This window comes from Kogia breviceps, chromosome 1 (assembly GCF_026419965.1).
Source record: "Kogia breviceps isolate mKogBre1 chromosome 1, mKogBre1 haplotype 1, whole genome shotgun sequence".
Lineage (NCBI taxonomy): Eukaryota > Metazoa > Chordata > Mammalia > Artiodactyla > Physeteridae > Kogia > Kogia breviceps.
In genome coordinates this window covers 25,664,399-25,683,943 of record NC_081310.1, presented here as the reverse complement: position 1 = coordinate 25,683,943, position 19,545 = coordinate 25,664,399, and the positions used below count along the sequence as shown (strand labels likewise).

The window sequence follows — 19,545 nt, the reverse complement described above, 5'->3', positions numbered from 1 at the left end:
TCTCTTCCTGCCATCACTGCTACCTGCAGGTCATTTGCCCATTTCTAACTTCTTTTTAGAATATATCCCTTCATCATTTATTGAGTATTGGTGCTGGGATCCTAGAATAAAAAGGCATGGGCCCAGCTCTCAAGGAGTCGAGGAATTTGGGCAGATGAAAAGAGAAATGGCAACAAATATAATTGTTTGGGAAGAGGTGGTACAAAGGAGTGAGAAATTCTCTCTACTACCTGGAGTGTGGAACTAGATTTCAGACAGGTGGTGATATTTAATCAGGCCTTAAGGGATGAGTAGGGGTTTGCCAAAGAAGTGAGGTGGGAAGGCCTTCCAAACACAGGGTGTGGTCTCTGCAAAGGTGCGTGCATGTCTTCTCAATTCTTCCATCTTCGATTCTACAAGCTTTATAGAATGGACATTTTTAAGTTTTATTTTCAGGCTCATAGGGGAAGTTTGATGATAACTGGCGGGTGCTTTCAGTAACTACAGAGCAAGAGTTTGCACCTAAGCATTTGACCCTCGGAATTGCATTTTACCTCAATGCTACTCTGGTGGGGAGCGATTAACAAGAAGTCAGGATTTTAGTAAATCAAACTGGTTATATCCTCTACTCCCAATTATTTTACTGACTTTTACTTTTCCAGGGCAGCAAGGGAAAGAATCGTAAATCTGTGTTTTGGGGGACTTAGTAAACGCATTAGTCACCAATGAGACCCCTTGTCTCTTCAGTTTTCACAGAAGGATGGGAGAAGTCACAATTCACTGTCATATCTGGCTCCTAATTTTGCCATTTGCAGGAGACTGGTTCCCTCTGAGCTTCCTAAATGTTCACAAAAGTATCTCAGTCCCAGATGGACACCCAAGACCGTCCTGCTCAGAAATCTGATTGCCAACTTTAGCTCAAGATAACAAATCAAATATATCGAGACGGTCTATGAGGGTGTGAAGAAGTGAGCAAAAAAATTCATTTAAGACTGAAAAGAGCTATTTTGTCATCCAACACCCTCATTTGACAGGGAGCCGGAGGTCGCCCTGAGCCTGAGGTCAGAGCTCTGGCCAGAAGCTGCCGCCCACAGATGGGGAAGGAAGACAGAGAGGAGGAGCCGGAGGACAGAGCAGAAACATTTTGGGGAACTTCTGCATCACGGGCAGTCTCTGATGCACTTCCTCTCTCCTCCACCCTCCGCCCCGCTTGCCCTCTCTCTCCTTCTCTTTCCGTTTCTTTCGCGGTAGGCTTATGCGTCAGTTGCCAAAAGGTGGGGACATTTCCTGCCGTCTTTGCAACACTAAGTTGTCTTAAGGGAGGCTGTACCCCATTCTGAGCTCCAGGCCAGGAAAGTGAGAGCTAGGGCAGCTCTGCCAGGGGAGACACCGGCTCACAGCCTCCCGGTTTGCACCTGACTATGTCCCTGGCCGAGGCCATCAGCCTCTGGAATGAAGGGGTGCTAGCAGCCGACAAGAAGGACTGGAAGGGAGCCCTGGACGCCTTCACCGCTATCCAGGACCCACACTCCAGGATTTGCTTCAACATCGGGTGCTTGCACACGATCCTGGGAAGCATGCCCGAGGCGGAGAAGGTGAGTGGAGGTGCCTGTGCCCGTGGCCTCCCCCGGGCCTTTGTAATTAGCGGTTCTCAGCCGGGCTTCTCTTTAGAAACCTCTCAGGAGCTTTGGAAGCACAAAAGCCGCCCAGGCCCAACCCACCCGCAGAGATCCCGACTCAATTGGCCTGGGGAGGAGCCTGCGCGGCCACAGTTTTGAAAAGCTCCCCAGGTGGTTCTAACAAGCAGCCGGCTGGGAACCCTTAGCTGTGGGTTATGCTCTCCTTTATTCTCCATCTATTACATTCAACTCATTCTGGAAACTTTCTTTAACACTTTTTGAAAGCCTCCCTACGTTATGTTTTTTTTCTATCAGCTGCTAGCCACAGAATTTCCATCTCACTGCTTCACAGCTGATTTTAAAACACTTCTTTTGGCTTTCCGAGACGTTCCTGTGTGTGAGCTTTGCCTGCCCAAGAGATCAAGAGGAGGTGCTTAAAAAAAATCGGTTTCATCTCAAGTGACAATTTTGATCGATTATGTGGCGCATTCTTTTAAGGATTCTGAGGCTGGTGGAAGGAAAGCAGACGGTGATTGATTAATGATGTCTGCTGAGGACAAGTTGTGGGATGTCATGGCACCTTTCTCAACTATTTTTTCTCTCATCTTCCCTAGTATGGGGTTGAGCATTCTCAACAATCACGTTTTCAGATTGGGCATGGTAAGCTGGAAACGGTATGGCGTTTGGAAGCAGAAAATCTAGGATCAAACCCCAGCTCTGCATCTCTCTGGACCTTTGGTCTTCAGGAAGTCATGTAGACTTCTGGCTCTCAGCTTCTGGAGAGGTTAAACATCATGAGGATTGAGTGAGGCACCAACTATTTTTTTAAATTAATTTTTATTGGGGTATAGCTGATTTACAATGTTGGGTTAGTGTCTGCTGTACAGTGACATCCATTATTCATATACGTATATCCACTCTTTTTTCGATTCTATTCCCAAATAGGAGGCACCAACTATTAAAGTGCTATGTAACTTCACACCACTGTGTAAATGTTAGTCCTTATTTTTACTTTTTTTTTTTTTTTTTTTGCGGTACGCAGGCCTCTCACTGTTGTGGCCTCTCCCGTTGCAGAGCACAGGTTCTGGACACGCAGGCTCAGCAGCCATGGCCCACGGGCCCAGCCGCTCCACGGCATGTGAGATCTTCCCAGACCGGGGCACAAACCCGTGTCCCCTGCATCAGCAGGCAGACTCTCAACCACTGCGCCACCAGGGAAGCCCCTTATTTTTACCTTTTACTGCAAGTCTTTGCAGGGTGGTGTGGACTCACCGGCCCCTTGAAAGGGCTAGTTGCTACCACAGCCATTCTCACCCTGACAAAGAGGGAGAGAGAGGCCGTTTGGAACACCTGCAGAGACTGCCAAGCCAACCTCTGGCTCCAGAGTGGGCCGACAGGAGTGCAGGAGGGCCCTGCATCTGGCTGGAGGGAGAGGGCCTCCACCTCCTCTCCGGAGCCTGCCCAGGGGCTGAGCAAACGGCACCGCAGATGTACTGTCAGGAGAAGAGGTTGGCAAAGCTCGGCAGCTGGTCTGGGTGCAGCTCTGCCAGCAGGGGCTGTTGCCTCCGGCCTCTCGGGGCTCCTGGGCAAGGCTGTGCGGCCCAGCTCACCTCTCAGCTCACCGACTCCGCCGTCCACCCTTGTCTCCCTGCTGTAGGTTTCTCTTTACTTTCTTCTGCTCTGGCATCTCATTCTTTCTTTGGTTTCATACTTGAGTCCTCACTCCTGGCATTTTCTATGCATTCTTATTTGTTATTATTTAAGTTGTATAATATTTCAAAACTGAACAAAATGGCCATAAGAACACACACACTGATAATTACCTTAATTGCATAATATTTCTGTAACACATTTATAAAATAAATATTACGCTGTATATAACATTTCAATTAGGTTATTTTCAGATTTGATCACTTGTATTATTTTAATCCTGTCAGTAATCTTGAAAGGCAGATATGAATATCCCCATTTTACGGAGGAGAAAACTAAGGTTTAAGGAGATTAGGTAAACTGACTCATGCTACACTACTAGGAAGTGACAACACAGGGCATTCTGACCCCTCGGCCTCCCATCACCTTCAAAACACGAACCATTCTCGTGACCCTTCCTGCCTCAGCCTCTGGCTCATCTCACACCTCCTCACTGCCTGGCTGTTCTCCCCACAGGCCTTCACCGAAAGCATTAACCGAGACAAGCACTTGGCAGTGGCCTACTTCCAACGAGGGATGCTCTACTACCAGATGGAGAAGTAAGTGGTCCAGTGTTGCACAAGCGGGAGAAGTGCACAGAGAAACCCCGAGGGGGTCTTGGTGATGCCAGACGTGGTGTTTGAGCAGTATCTCCCCAGCCTCTGTCGGGAAGCATGACTGGACCTTCTCTGGGAAGTTATGCAGTCAGTCGGCAAGAGGCAGGAGCCCTCTCTGGGGAGGGAAGGCAGGCCTGCAGCCCAAATATGGCCCACAATGAGCCTACATAACCACCACAGGCTAGGTGTGGCACCCCACCAGTGTTCCTGATGGGTCATAGCCCAGGTGGTGATACCTTGTCCATCAAGGGAGCATCCATGATGGTCTACTACTCAGGTATTGAGCTGTCACACAGTGACGCTTGTCATGAAACCACATCAAAACCTTCCTTCATTCCTGCAGAATGTGTTTTCAAACACCCGGTTTAATCCATTCAATGAGATATAAGTCAGCCACCAAAGTGAGAACATAAGCAACATTATATGTACAAGAATATATTAATACAGATAAATAAGTAGCATATGTCTTGATATAGAAAGTTCACCATAAATACTAAATTTAAAACAGATTTCTAAATAGTATGTATAGCACAATTCCATTTCTATTTTGCAGAATAGTCTGAAAGGCCATAGACCAAAAGGTTGTCAGCAGTTCTCTCCAGGCAGTGAAATTATAGGGATTTCCTTTTTCTTTATCAGCCTTTCCAAACTTTTGGTGCATTTACAGTCAACACAAAATATGAGCAAAAAACGTCAAATAGGGCTTCCCTGGTGGCGTAGTGGTTGAGAGTCCACCTGCCGAGGCAGGGGACGCGGGTTCGTGCCCCGGTCCGGGAAGATCCCACATGCCGCAGAGCGGCTGGGCCCGTGAGCCGTGGCCGCTGAGCCTGCGCATCCGGAGCCTGTGCTCCGCAACGGGAGAGGCCACAACAGTGAGAGGCCTGCGTACCGCAAAAAAAAAAAAAAAAAAAAAAAAAAGACTAGCTTTCAGTATCTAGTATAATATTAATAAATGCTTATGGAATTATTAAGTGAAAGCAGGTGAAATAATATCCTCTGCTTCAAGGGACTTATACATTAAAAAGGGGAAGAGGTCACCAGCACTCTAATGCAAAGGAGAATTGGGGCAAGCGCCGTAGGAGATCTTTTTAGATAAGTGCCACGGGGACTTGGGACAATTGCTTCTTAATGAGTGGGTTAGCTTCAGATTACAACAGGACTTGTTTTAAGGTGGTGTCATAGACGTTTTTTCTCTCAGCTTCTCCCACTTTCGGAAGTTGCTGGGTTGCCCTTCTGTCATTATAAAGTTCCACCAGAACGAAGGTAGAGTCGTTCTGAGCAGGCAGGTCAGGTCTGAGGATGGCTGCGGCTGGCTGTCTCACCTCTCTGACCCCCGCCTCGTCATCCGAAAGGGGAGGGAAGCTCAAGGTGCCTTTCAGATCCGGGCCTTCTGAATATTAGGGCCCTGAAAATATAGCGAGAGCCTTTAGGTGAAGCTGCTCAAAGAGGCAACACAGCAGAGCCTTTTCCCTGGCGTCTGAAACGGGAAAGGGCGTGGCCCCAGCCCCGGGGCGTGGAGGTGTGTGACATTTCGACTCCTCTCAGCTGGCTCAGACTATCTCCATGATCCAAGTGTGTGGAGTGCAGGATTCTAGTCTGCACGGGGCCGCTGGCAGAGCAGAAACAACGGGAAAATTTGCCAGTTACTAAGAAACCTTTCCAGGGAGTATCACAGACATGAGGACCTTAGACCCTCTCAGGCTCAGAGCTGGTGAGAAGCACCAGCGAGTTTGCCACCACGCCCAGCAGCCAAGGCAGCCCAGGCGGGTGACATTCGGGTGACGTTCCCAAGGAGGGTGTGTGCGTGAGGAAAGCCCTCGGGCCCAGCCCGGCAGAAACCTGTGGGGGGCGGGGCGGGAAGCTTCCAGCCCCTCGGCCTCCGTAGGGGACGCTGTGCGTTCCAGGTGACACGGAGGAAGCCTCCTGCGCAAGAGCTGGAGCGATGCGGGGGCTGCACAGCGCGCTGCCCCCAACTCGGGGCTGAAGGCTCTTTGGGAAGTTTCATCCTGAGCTTATTCAGACCCTGTGCAGCAGGAAGCAGAGCTGTACGTCCAAGCAGATGCGCCAGGGAGCAGCTCCCGGGAGACACGGGCTGCTGAGGAGAGGCTGGCAGCAGGCAGTCAGGGCGATGCTGTCAAAGACAGGTTTAAAAACAGACATCTAGTAGGGGGACTCCCACCCCGTTTTAAACACAAAGCAAGCCTTTTGAATAATGTCAGTTCTTTCTTTCTCCCTCCTCCTGGGCCCAGATCTTTAACCATCCCGATATGCAGAATTATGAGGAGGATTTTTTGTTGGGCTCATTCAACCCCAGGGAGACACAGGCGTTGTTACTTCACAGCTGAAACTCAGCCGCTGAGCCCTCTCACCAGAGAGGCAGGTACACCGGGTGCAGGTTAGTGGTGACAGAACCTCACGCGTGCCCTCCGAGGACCTTCGGCGCTCTCACCAACAGGCAGTGCGACATGAAACAGGACACCTGCCTTCCCGCCTGCCCGCTTCTTCTTGGCTCAGTGAGTCGGAAAGAACAGAGATGCTTACCTCTCCCCCCTTCAAGGGAATGCCTAAAAGGATGTGTAAATGACTTGAAATGCTTCTTGCTCCTTAAGGAATGACCTGCCTGCTTTTAACACGTTTTACAATCAGCTTTACGAACAAGGATGTGTTCGAGGAAACCATCCTTCTATTTCAAACGCAGGTCTCCTGATGCTGTTCCTCCCGCAGCCCTTGCAGCTGTGGGACTTCCTTCCAACCAAATGATGACAGAATGTCCAGCTTCCCTCCCCGCACCCTGCCGCCACCCTGGGACCTCTTGGCCAGCCTGCCCTCCTGGCCTGCTCCAGACTTCCCTGAGATCAGTGTTCCAGCTTCTACGACTGTGTATTTTTATCTCCTGATAATAGTTAATACGGTATACGGTGTTAACTAAGCATGTAAGAAAAGATTGGTATATGAATTTAATTGCCAGTTTTAGATCTGGATCTATAAATATTAATAATAATAGTAAATTATTATATATATTAATATGTAGATTATATTACATATATATATAAATAAAAATAGTAAATTACTGTGTGCGCCAGGCACCGTCCTAAGCACCTGAATGCTTTGTGCTATTACTATTCTCTAATTCTAAAGGTGAGGAAACAGAGAAATTAAGTAACTTGCCCTTTGTCACTAGATAGTAAGTGGCAGAGACAGGACTCCAGTCTAGGTGGGTGTGGCCTCGGAGATGAGATCTAGGAGCACATAGTAATCAGCCCCTCATGCGCTATGCTCCTTGAGTATAAAATGCTCCTTGTAAACAATGCACTCCCTATAATATCAACGTGGAAGCTGAAGCCAGGGAAGCAATTTGCCAGGGCCTCCCAGTTAGCGGCGGGGAAGGCCCCAGTCTCTCAGCCCCTGTCCTAGGCTGCCTTCATTACCCCACACCACCTCTCAAGGGTCCCCACCAGCCTGTGTCCAGATCTCAGGCTTGCCTTCAAGAGAAGCCACACATGGCAGCTCTGGGTCAGAGAGTGGCCGGGGGACTTTTGGTTCAGTTGCCTGCTGGGAGCCACCAGACAGCCACATTTGTTCCTGCCAGGCCAGGGGCTGGCGTGGGATGGGGAGAGCTTGATTTTTGCCGCTTCTACCCCCTGCTGCCTGACAGTGGCTCCCTCCCACCAGGGCATCTGTGAAGGTCAGGGGCAGGCCAAGCAGGTCTGGTCCAGGTCCTGCCCACGCCCCCATGGGCACTATTTTTTTAAGTGGTTTTGGGGTGTTTTTTTTTTTTTTTTTTTTTGCAGTACGTGGGCCTCTCACTGCTGTGGCCTCTCCCTTTGTGGAGCACAGGCTCCAGACGCACAGGCTCAGCGGCCATGGCTCATGGGCCCAGCCGCTCCGTGGCACGGGGGATCTTCCCAAACCGGGGCACGAACCCTCGTCCCCTGCCTCGGCAGGCGGATTCTCAACCACTGCGCCACCAGGGAAGCCCCTGGGGTTTTTTGTTTGTTTGTTTGGGGGTGTTTTTTTTGGCCGCACCGTGTGGCATGTGGGATCCTGACCAGGGATCGAACCCGTGCCCCCTGCATTGGGAGCCCGGAGTCTTAACCACTGGACCACCCAGGAAGTGCCGCCCATGGGCACTATTGATATGGTCGGCCCTGTTCTCCCCCACGAATCCAATGACAGCCGCCCTGATCCACCTTGAGCCGGTCAGCACAACGCCAACCCAACAAAGCAGAAGGGCAGTGCCAGAAGTGTTAGAAATGCTGTCTGGCTTCAGTGATGGTTTCTGTTTTCTTTTTCCCAAAGTGTGTGGAGGAGGAGGGAGGGGACAGGAGACCCCAAAGGCCACAAAACCAAGAGCTAAGCTGGACTCAGAGGAAGCTGAAGGAGAAGGCTCTGGGCAGGCAGGTGATGCCAGTGGCTGTGGGGAGGGGCCCCTTGGAGCTGCGTCAGTCTGGCCTGGCCTCCTGGTGGGAAGCAAGGCACAAGCCATGCTCTGATCAGCCCCGTGGGGACGTGGAGGCCAGCAGGTGCTGCTCTGCTTAAAGCTCTCAGGGGAGACTGAGGCTCTCCTGGGAAGTGACAGGCTGGCTGCCAGAAAGGTGGGAGGTGTGTGCAGTCAACGGAGACAAAAATACCTGTGGCTGCCCGAAACTGGGAGGCTGGCAGGGTTGCTGGCATGTACCAGCCCAGGGGGTACCATTCACACTGGGCTCTATGGGATGCTGGGGCTCAGGATTGGCGGAAAAACTCGAGAGGGTCAAAAGAGATTAGACAGGCTTCTCGTCCTAGTGAGACGGATGCGCAAAGAGCAGCAGACGCACGTTTTATTCTTTATTCCTCCGGGCCTTCAACTGGTTTCTTTCCTGCAGATATGATTCCGCCCTTAAAGACCTTAAGGACGCCTTGACTCAGCTCCGAGGGAATCAGCTGATCGACTACAAGATCCTGGGACTACCGTTCAAGCTGTTTGCCTGTGAGGTGAGGAGGAAGGGCCCAGCCTGGGCGGGATTGGCTGCTGGCTCAGGGGCAGCTGACAGTTGAGATGCACGTGGATCTGTTGACACATCCGGGAGCCTGGAAAAGGCATTTCGCCTCCCCTGCCTTGGGACTCAGAGTTTCCCCTTAAGAAAAGACTCAGAGCAATTGCTTTGGGCTCCTCATGGAGTCCTCAGTTACCCGAGGGCATGGATTTTATTAAGGTGAGGCTCAAAGGACCATGTGGCAATGAGTCTGCTGGGTTCTCTGAAGGGAGGCTTGGCTGAACACGAGTATGTTGGCCCGTGAAAGTTGTCATAATAATTTGCATAATTCAGGCGAACAGGCAATTTTCTCAGCCTTATACTGACAAATCCAAAATCACGGGTTCACTCGCCATACAGAACCTGCCTTCACCCTGCTCGGTTCCCAAGTTCACACGCTTTGTGATGAATGGTCTGACCTCATGTACTTGGTATATACCCAAAGAGAGAGTGAGGACAATTTAGCACCGAACGGTCCCCTCCTGGTCAAAGAACAGCTCAGAGCACACAGTTCGGAAAGGTCTCCATAGAAGGATAACTTATGTTCTGTATGACCAAGACAGAGAGCCATGTCTGGCTGTGACCTTATAGGTTCATGTACTTTTTCCAACCTACCCTCTCCACTGCCGTTCTAAACCCCAAATATATACCAGTAGCTTTAAAACTAAAATTCATGCAAATATCATAGATCTTTATTTAGAAGAATTGGTGAAAAAATGTCCCCTTGTTTTAGTTTCTCAGACAGGAGAAGCCAAGTGACCCCAGGGTCACTCAGGGCTAATAATAGAGTCCACAGCTGCCTGGGTCCCTGGGGACACACGTCTCCACCCAGCCCTGTGACAGGAGAGCAACTTACTTCAGTTCTCCCAGACTAGGGAGATGAGGCTTTTCGGTGGGAATTGGCTGGCATTTGGCCAGCTTCTGGAGTACCGTCTCTCAACTGTGGTCCTTCTGATACGTTGGAGCAGCTCATTCTTTATTGTGGGGACTGGCCTGTGCGTTGTAGGATGTTAAGCAGCATCCCTGTCCACCACCCACTAGATGCCTATAGCACCCCACCCGCAATGTGACAACCTAAAATGTCTCTAGATGTTGCCAATTACCCCTGATTGAGAAGCACTTACACGGACCCTCTAGAGAAAGAATCCTAGAATGGTACCTTCAAAGCAGAATTCCATGGGAGGGACGTTCCCCCTCTAGTTGGAGTTGAAATGACCAGGGGGGCAGGAAATACTGGCTGTATGGGGCTTCTCTGTAAGTGAGGCTGGACTTTTCAGGGTCCCATATACCACGTGGGACACTCCAGTCACTTCCCTACTTATAAAGCCACCGCTTCCTTCCCACCAGGGTTCTGAGAAATCACACCATCTTTTTTGAAAAGAGTCTGGGGCTTTTCCAGTCATGGAGTCATAAAAACCTGTTGCTAGAAAAGGTCTTAAGAGCAGGTGGCTGAGAACCAAACAGGAAGTTTTAAATGGCTTCGAGCTCTCCTTTCTTCCTGCACACATGGTCAGGGTTGGGCTGGGCTGGCCAAGCATGTATGCAGAGGGCAACAGCTCATTGCTGCTCAGAAAGAGCCCAGGAAGGGAGTCTAGATCTCTGTGTCTGGGCCTGGTCCCTTGTGTCCATCATTCAGCACCAGCCACTAACTCTATGGAAAAACCAACCATGCCCCCAACCATACTTGCCTTGATAAACTGTCCTTTTTATCTGGATGAGGCCCTGGACCAAATCACAGTGTGGGTGGCAGGCTGGTATAGAGAAGTGTATTAATTATCTGCTGCTGATTACCAAATTGCTCTACAGCAGAGTGGCTTAAAACAATAACGTTTATTCTCTCACAGTTTCTGGGGTCAGGAACCCAAGCTTGGCTGGGTGGTGCTGGCTCAGAGGCTCTCATGAGGTTGCAGTCAGGATGTTGGCAGGGCTGCTGTCATCTGAAAGCTTGACTGGGGCCAGAGGATCTACTTCTAAGGTGACTTAGGTGCCTGGCAAGTTAGTGTTACTGGTTGTCAGGAGGCTTCAGTTTTTTGCCACGTGAACTTCTCCATAAGGCGGCCCAAGTCCTATCATGACATGGACGTCCCCCCGAGGAAGTAATGAACCAAGAGAAAGTAATATGGAGCATCAGTGTCTTTTATAACTTAGTTTCAAATGTCACGCCCCCCTCATTTCCATAATATTCTATTGGCTACACCTGTCAGCTCCCTTGGATGTGGGAGGGTGAGAATCACGGGAGCCATCTTGGGATTCTGGCTGCCACTAAAGCAGGGACTTCGGGATCAGAGAGACAGGGCTCAGATCCCTGCCCAACACTTACTAGTTGTATAAACCTAGGGACGTTATGTGTCATTTCCAAGCCTCAGGTTCCTCATCCTCTGTAAAGAAAGGCTGAGTACTTACTTACGTCGTACACATTTGCTAATAAATTCACTCATTTTTGCGTACATTTATAATGCCTGCTAGTGTCAGGCAATGGAGGTCCAGGAGTCCACAAGACAGTGTCAGCAGCCAGAAGCTCATGGTCACGTGTAATGCAAGGTGATAAGGTTAGGGCAAGAGAAGTGCTAGGGAAGGACTCTGGAAGCACAGAAGTGAGGCCCCTACCTTGTATGGTGGTTGTGGGGTTAGAGATAATGCAGATAAAGTGCCTGGACCAAAGAGGCGGTCAGTAAATGGTACCGTTGTTGATGATGATAAGGACAAGGACAAGGACAGGCAGCGCTGATTTCCAGGAGCCCCAAGTTCTTTGTAGATTTAGCCTTCTGACTGCAAACACAAAGAAACCCCAGACGGCATCAATCTGCAGACTCGGCCCTGTGATCTTCCCCCAAACCACGCGGGCTCTCCCTGAGAAGGCAGGCGAGACCTCTTTGCTCAGCATCCTGGCAAGTTCCGAGATAGTTCCCCAGATAATGATAATGAGAGTAATAAATAGCTATTCAGCACCTAGTGTGTGCCAAGCAATTGAACTCAGTGCTCTATGTGAATTATTTATTTCTTACAAAAACCTGGAGGCAGGAAACATTATTATCACCATTTTATAATGAAGCCGAGGCCACATACTAGCAAACAGCCCTGGGGTACCTCCACTGCACTGCCTCCACGTGTTACAGCCTGGAAGGCCAACAATCCCCTTCTCCAGCCGGGCCTCAGTTGACCAGCTCTACCTCCTCTCCGAGGCCCTGGAGAACTGCCCACACCTCACCCCGGGGCATCAGGCTGTGACTCCCATCACTTTCACCTGTGAAAAGCTTGCAGCAGCTCCTGGCTGTTCGGTCATCCTCCATACATGCTGCAAGGAGCCCTAAGAACTTGCTGCACTGTCGTTAAAAAGAAGTAAAGTAAACCCTACTTGTTAGCCGCCATCTTGATTTTCTCCCACCCCAGGTATAGTGCTGCCCTGGGTTTGTATCGAGCCTCTTTCCACCTTCAGTGGACTTTTGCCCATAGAGTTTCCTCCTGCCCATATGACTACATCACAGTCTTGTTACTCCTGTGTTGTGGACAGTGTTCTCTTGATGCTGATGCCAAATGATGCCTCTGGAACCCTCTCTCTCCCTCCATCCCACACGTGTCCAGTCTTTGAGCCCTGGCTCAGTGGCAGAAGCTGGTCTGGGAGGCCACAGGCCTGTATTTTATTCCCAACTCTTCAAGGGGCCTTGAGCACATCACAGTTCTCAATACCCAAACCACACAATAATTCTAGTCCCCTCCTGGCCTACCTGGCTGTTGAAAGAATGCACACGATGTTGGATTTGTGCATGACATGACGTTTTCTTCACACCGTCCTTGTGCTAGATAATAACTCAGGAGCAAGATTGATTGTATTTTGGATATTCCCAGGAGAGCAGGGAAAGGGAGAAATGTCACCGGGCAACATTCCGGGAACACACGTGCAAGCTCTCCCCTGCGTGGTCCCTAGATTCGGAGCAGCCTCAAGTTTTATGTTGTGGCCTGTGCTTTTCTAGGTGTTATATAATATTGCTTTCATGTACGCCAAGAAGGAGGAATGGAAAAGGGCTGAGGAACATTTAGCATTGGCTCGGAGCATGAAGTCTGAGCCGAGACATTCCAAAATCGACAAAGCCATGGAAAGTGTTTGGGTGAGTGCACTTGGGGAAGCAGGTGGCAGGAGGATTTGCTAGGGTTTGTGTTTGTTTCCGTGCACGTGCGGATCGGGAAGTCGGGAAGTGGTAATCGTGGTGCTTTTACCTCCTCTGAACTCTGGGTAACACTGATCTTGGGGCATGTTTCCATGTGGGCTCTTGAATCTGGAAGTCTGAGAAGCTGGGGCCTAGAGTATGGGACAGCAGAGCCCTCAAGCCCCTGTGAGGGGCGCCTGGTGGCAGCCGGGGAGGGGGAGGGGCTGGGGGCTGGGGCCAGTACACAAGGGCAGAGGCTGTGGCCGCTTGCTCAGCCCTGGGTCCTCGTAACCTGGCTCCGTGCCAGGTGCGTGACGGCTCTCGACAAAAATGCATTGAATATATGAACGAATGGTGAAAAGTAGCCATAGTTTGAGCACAGCTGGGGACGAAGCTGGTTTTAAATGAGATTTGTAAACACCAGGAACAAGGGGGCTCAAGTCAGTCTGTACGTGCCTATCCACGTCGGCGGACACCAGTCCCAAGGGAGCACTGTCGTGGGCCTTGCTTGGGTCCCGGGCCACCTCTGTGGTTGTGGTGCCTCCCAGGCCGCGAGTGACAGCCCCGCCTGAGCCACACAGAGTGGGAAAGGGGCAGCTCCCCTAGGAAAAGAGCATATGCTGGGCAAAGCAGCACCCACAGATGTCCTCACGGCCTGTCGGTGTAAGGCGATTGTGAACCCAAATGGTCCTACCTTAGACACCCTGAAATAATAACAAGTCCGGCCCTGCGCATTGATAAAGAGTGCTCCCGTGAGGTTATCTCAACGGATCCATGCATCCGTTCACTGAGGGAGGCAGGACAAGCATCCTTAGCCCCATTTCACAGGTAATAAAAGACTACGTTCTCTGTGTTTTAGAAACAGAAGCTGTACGAGCCAGTGGTGATCCCTGTGGGCAGGCTGTTTCATCCAAATGAAAAGCAAGTGGCTCAGCTGGTCAAGAAGGATTATCTGGGCAAGGCCACGGTAAGTGAGGTCACTCAGCGTCCCCCGAGATCCCTCTGGCATGGGCCCTGTGGAGCAAGCGGGGAGGGACTCCTGGGAAAAGGGCACCTGCCTTGTGGCTCTGCCCTTGGGAGAGCAGCAGCTTCTAACCCAGAAGGGCAGCAAGCCCAGCCTTGGCCGCCCTCCACTTCTGGAAGCAAGTACCCGCGAGAACAGATCCAGGGTGTGCGCAAGGAGGGAATCTTGGGGGAAACCACAGGAGGGTGGGGAAGCAGAGCCCTCACACCTTCCTTTCGCAATTTCAGGTCGTGGCATCTGTGGTGGATCAAGACAGTTTCTCGGGGTTTGCCCCTCTGCAGCCACAGGTGAGGCGGTCCTGTCCCTCTCCACGGATCGAGGTCTCTGTGAAACAGCCAACTGGGGAGAATATTTGTGCCGAGCTGCCTCGTTTTAAGGGCTCCTTCGGCTGAGCCCTCAGTGCCGCTGAGGGTGTCTGCGTGACCATTCTCTGTCACGGGTCCCATGACTGGTGGGGGAATGAGACAGTTTTAGGCTTAATCTCAAGTCCTCAGGAACCAACCCTCCTGCTTCTCCCCAAATGCCAGGCTTCACTTCTCTGAGTTCTAAGAGGGCTCCGGTGTGTATCGTCTCTCCCGAAGTCTCGAACATTCTCTCAGGAAATTGAAACCCAGCTAGGGAAGGCTTTTTCACGGTGCCTCTTCTCAGACACGGGACACAGGGGCTGGTAGGGGACTCCCATGGGGCCCGGGGCCTGAGGCCGTGCCTCTTCTGGCTGCCTCTGTCTGCCAGCGTGCAGAAGGTTTCCTTGGGAACACTGGTGGGGGACCCAGGGTGAACCATCTTTCTGCTCAAGCTGGGCTCAGAGACACAGTTCCAGACGGATTAGGTGACGGTGGGTCTGGAAATGTGAAGGCAGAGCTCCCTTATGAAGGGAAGAGGGTAGGGCCGGCTAAGGAAAGTTCCAGCTCTGCTGCAAAGGAACCGTGATGGGTAGGAGTGTTGGTCCACAGTAGCAGAAGAAGGAATTTCTGAGCGTGGCCACCACGGTGCAGTGGACACACACCCGGTCACTCTGCGAGCAGCGCTGACAGCCTCCCGGGGTCAGAGAGATGACCACTGGCTCAAAATGGGACTGACACCGGGGCACTGGGGGGGTAGAGATGAGCAAAGGAGGAGAGCAAGGGAGGCAAAATTCTTTGACCTCCTTCTTCACCATAAAGTGGAAGAAAGCCTTGCGGGATTCCCTTGGGCTTCAGGGCAGTCAGGGGACTCCCAGAGGGGAAGAAGCCCGGATAACTGGGCTCGGTGCTACTCAGTGTAGAACAGGGAACACACCTCAAAAGGAGAGTCTTGGGATTCCCTGGTGGCACAGCGGTTGAGAGTCTGCCTGCCGATGCAGGGGACGCGGGTTCGTGCCCCGGTCCGGGAAGATCTCACGTGCCGCGGAGCGGCTGGGTCCCGTGAGCCGTGGCCGCTGAGCCTGTGCGTCCGGAGCCTGTGCTCCGCGACAGGAGAGGCCACAACAGTGAGAGGCCCGCGTACCGCAAAAAAAAAAAAAAAAAGAAAGAAAGGAGAGTCTTGCCCACTCGGTGGCCCTTGGGTTCATTTTTAATTACCCACGAGTGTCATGTGACAGAGCAGACAGTAACTATAGAGCAGCGCTTTGGGAAACTGTTCCAGGAAGAGGATGGAGCTCAAGGGCAAAAGCACCCCCATGACACCGTGTTGCTCTGTGACAGCTGAACTTCAGAGACCAGGTGTGGCTCAAGATGAATTGCTGTGCTGGTGAAACCTGGGCCCTGGGAGCTGGTGGGAGGCGTTATTTTCCAGTGTTCAGTCAGGGCACACTGTGTCCTCTCCCTAGACAGTATTCTGATTGAGCCAGAAATGCAGGCTTTGATGTTCTGGTCTGGAAGGAGGCTTAAATTACCGTTACCCGTCTGTTCTCTCTCCTCCTCCTTCACTTACTGTCCTGTCCTTCTTCGTTTCTCCTGAATGTTCAATAGGCAGCTGAGCCTCCGCCCAGGCCCAAGACCCCAGAGATCTTCAGGTAAGTTCGATTTAGGCCAAAATGCAGACTGTCCAAACTCCAAGCCTGAACTGATTGGCAACAAAGGGCCGAAGAAGGTGAAGCTGGGGTCAGGGGCCAAATCCTGTGGAATTTCGCCCAGCATGTCGGCTCCTCCTGCTTTCGGGGCTAGAAGGGAGGGATGCAGGGGGCGGAGCCCTGGCTGTGGTGGGGTCGACATGGGGGTCTGGCCACAGCTGCGTGGCGGCCCCGTGTCCCCAGGTCCAGGTGCGCCCAGAGAGTGAGGGGTTGTCGCTGAAGTGCAGCAGGGTCGGTGGAAGGTCGCCGCTGGGCGCCGCACGCCGACCTCGGGGTGGAGAGCTCTCTGCGGGCCGCAGCCCCCTTGGACGAGGGGAGGCCGGGCTTCTGGAGTCAGGCCAGCAGAGTGGGAAGCTGGAAAGGCACGTCCTCTCCTGCGTGGGCGTTTTTCACTCCGTATTGGCACACGTTTCCTGAAGAAGGAAGAGGAAGGACTCAAGAAAAAGAAGGCATGCTTCTGTGAGATGAGAAGCCAAGAATGACATAACCTACAGCTTTCTTTCTTTCTTTTTTTTTTTTTTTTTCAAATTTTAACATCTTTAACCTACAGCTTTCTTAAGCTTTATCTCTAAGTGAGGAAACAAGCCTGGCTCCCATACCCGACAGGGAAGGGTGTCACAAAAAAGGTGAAAAAAGTACCAAGGCAACTATAGAAATCCGGGGCTGGATTAGCTCATTCCTAAACTCTCCACGTGCTGGTGGAGGCGGTATCCCCTATATAAATGAATACGGCGTTTGGAAACAAAAAGAGGGGCTGGAGGGAGAGGCAGGAGCAGAGCGGGAGGGGAGGGGGCACCAGCACGGCCAGAGAGAGCGGAGGCAGCTCGGACCTGCCTCAGTCACGCAAGTGGGGCGCCCCGAGAGCAAAGCAGGCCCTGAGGAAACGGTAGACGGGAAAGAACACTGCACGAGGCACGGCTAGGCCACCTCAAAGCTCTTTACACCCTCCCTGTGCCTCACGGCTCATCTCTCCTGCTCTCTGTCCCCGCCCCCCCCAGCCCTGTGCCTGACCCACCCCCACGCTGGCTCTAGGTGATCGCTCTTCTCCCCTCCCCAACTCATCTTCCTCACCCAGCGGGCTCTCACCCACCTCCACCTGGCGCCCTTCCTCTGACTGGGCTCTACCCAGGCTTGGGCACTGGCTCAGCGAACCCAGGAAACGTCCTCCTCAGAAGGGAAGGGAGGGCAGGGATGGCAAGGCCTCGTCATGAGTGTTGTTATGTTTCTTTTACTCTTGTGCCACTTGTGCGTATGGTTACGGAGCACGTTCACGTGCGCTTTCCTACCGAGTCCTCTCGGGACCCTGAGCTCCCTGCTCAGGGTCACCTGGGTGGTTAGAAGTGGAGTCAGAAGGTGCCTGGCTGAGCCGGCTCCGTGGCCACAGTTGCTGGTCCATAGCGCCATGGGATGGGATGCGGCCCAGGCTAGGCGGCAGATGGGATCTTGTATCTTGTGTCTGTCCCCTCTTGTCCCCCCCCTGCAGGGCTCTGGAAGGGGAAGCCCACCGTGTGCTGTTTGGGTTTGTGCCTGAGACACCAGAGGAGCTCCAGGTCATGCCAGGGAACATCGTCTTTGTCTTGAAGAAGGGCAGTGATAACTGGGCTACGGTCATGTTCAACGGGCAGGTATTCAGAGGACCAGGGGTGGGCGTGGGGGCACGGGATCCTGGCAGCACATGGAAGAGCTTTCTCAGGAGCAGCACCCGCTACCCTCTTTCAACTGTCCACCCACCCCTGCCCGTGCCTCTGGGCTGTTCTGGGGTGTGGGCACTGATGAGCGCATCTCTATCTCCCACTTCCTGGCGCCGTGGTGCTGCACTGCAGAAGGGGCTTGTTCCCTGCAACTACCTTGAACCAGCTGAACTGCGGATCCATTCTCAGCAGAAGCCCCAGGTACCGTAGTGCCGAGGTCTGACCTGTTCCCCCCACTTGCCCCCCAAGCCCCCCAACGACAGTCCACGGGGAGGGGGGAGAAGAGCAGCGCGGAAGAGGCGCTGAAGACACACTAGTCCCGAGCCCACCTTGCGCTGGTACCAGCTGCCCGGAGCCGTACCTGGGGGTGAAGGAAGAAACCCAGATGCGCTGAGTAGAGGCATTGGCCGAGGACCCACCGGGCCCCCAGCTCTGTGATTCCTCCTGGTCAGGGGTGACTTGACCAAAGCTGTAGCATATGAATGTTAGGTCTTCCCAGAATGTCCTCTTCACCTGGAAGCATAGTCATTGTGTTGGCTGGTGAAATCCATTCCAATTTAGAAATCTGCTTTAAAACACTGAATGGGGGCTTCCCTGGTGGTGCAGTGGTTGAGAGTCCGCCTGCCGATGCAGGGGACACGGGTTCGTGCCCTGGTCCGGGAAGATCCCACATGCCGCGGAGCAACTAAGCCCGTGAGCCATGGCCGCTAGGCCTGTGCGTCCGGAGCCTGTGCTCCGCAACGGGAGAGGCCACAACAGTGAGAGGCCCGCATACCGCAAAAAAAATAAAAAATAAAAAATAAAATAAAACACTGAATGAGAGGAGGCCTTGCCAGCCACTGCTTCTGATGCTACTGCCGCCCCACCCTCAGCCCCCATCTCAGTGACCTGCCCTTCTGCCAGGCCTGGGGAGTGGTCTTTGTTGGATCCATGCAGGTGTCTGATGGCAGTGGACCCTGTCTCTCTCTAGACTATGCAACCAGTTGTCCTCTGTGGGCTTGGCCCTCCCTGGCCAGAGTCACTATGTCCAGATGACTTGAGAAGTTCTAAGGGCCATGCAAATGAGAAGTGCCATGTTTCCTTTGAAGGGGCAAGATGTGGAGTGAGAGGGTGAGCTAAGACAAGACTCAGGGTCCTAGCCCACCTCCAGCGGGTTTCCAGCGCGGCTCAACGGGGCGATTAGGCAGCAAGGGCCTCCTACCTGGGGCTTAGGATCCTCATTTCTACTGTGATTTGTTTTCACCAGGCCAACCTTGCCTCCCATTTAACCAACACTTTCCTTAGTCTCCCCTGAATGTTACCACCACCCCAGCTTTTAGGAAGTCGTTTGCATCCGGCTCCTTTCCATGGGGGTCTGCAGGGTCTCCCCTGCCCCCAACTCCTACCCCTGCCTAAGAACTGCGTCTGATGAAGGTTCTCACCCCCTCTTCCTGTTCCCTCCAGGAGGAAACCTCGCAGGAGTCTGATATCCCAGCTCCTCCCAGTCCTCCTCCCGGGAGACCCCAGATGTCACCAGGTTTGTGTCTCTGGAGCAACGTCCCAGGGCTGGGGGTAGTTGCTCTCCCAGCCTTCCAGGAAAATGTGGTTTCTTGTCCTCCCAGCAGGCCGCTCAGTTTGTGACCACACGGCCCCAGAGGCCCCTCTCTCCTGTACCACTGAGCGACCCCAAACACAGGAAATCGCTGTCCTCTCTCCCTGCCTGCTCCAGAACACTCG

The 19,545-nt window shown here is 52.5% G+C and overlaps 1 protein-coding gene across 1 annotated transcript in view; it reads left to right on the top strand.

The window, feature by feature from the left end:
* The first annotated feature begins 1,057 nt into the window (after nt 1-1,057).
* The window catches only part of NCF2 (neutrophil cytosolic factor 2), a 28,046-nt gene continuing 9,558 nt past the window's right edge, over nt 1,058-19,545 (top strand). Inside the window, exons 1-10 of the mRNA XM_059074855.2 lie at nt 1,058-1,574; nt 3,765-3,847; nt 8,770-8,878; nt 12,891-13,025; nt 13,924-14,031; nt 14,316-14,375; nt 16,038-16,081; nt 17,622-17,763; nt 17,962-18,030; nt 19,273-19,345. Coding sequence (XP_058930838.1) covers nt 1,401-1,574; nt 3,765-3,847; nt 8,770-8,878; nt 12,891-13,025; nt 13,924-14,031; nt 14,316-14,375; nt 16,038-16,081; nt 17,622-17,763; nt 17,962-18,030; nt 19,273-19,345 — 997 coding nt within the window. The 5' untranslated portion in view covers nt 1,058-1,400. The remainder of the gene's footprint in view (nt 1,575-3,764; nt 3,848-8,769; nt 8,879-12,890; nt 13,026-13,923; nt 14,032-14,315; nt 14,376-16,037; nt 16,082-17,621; nt 17,764-17,961; nt 18,031-19,272; nt 19,346-19,545) is intronic.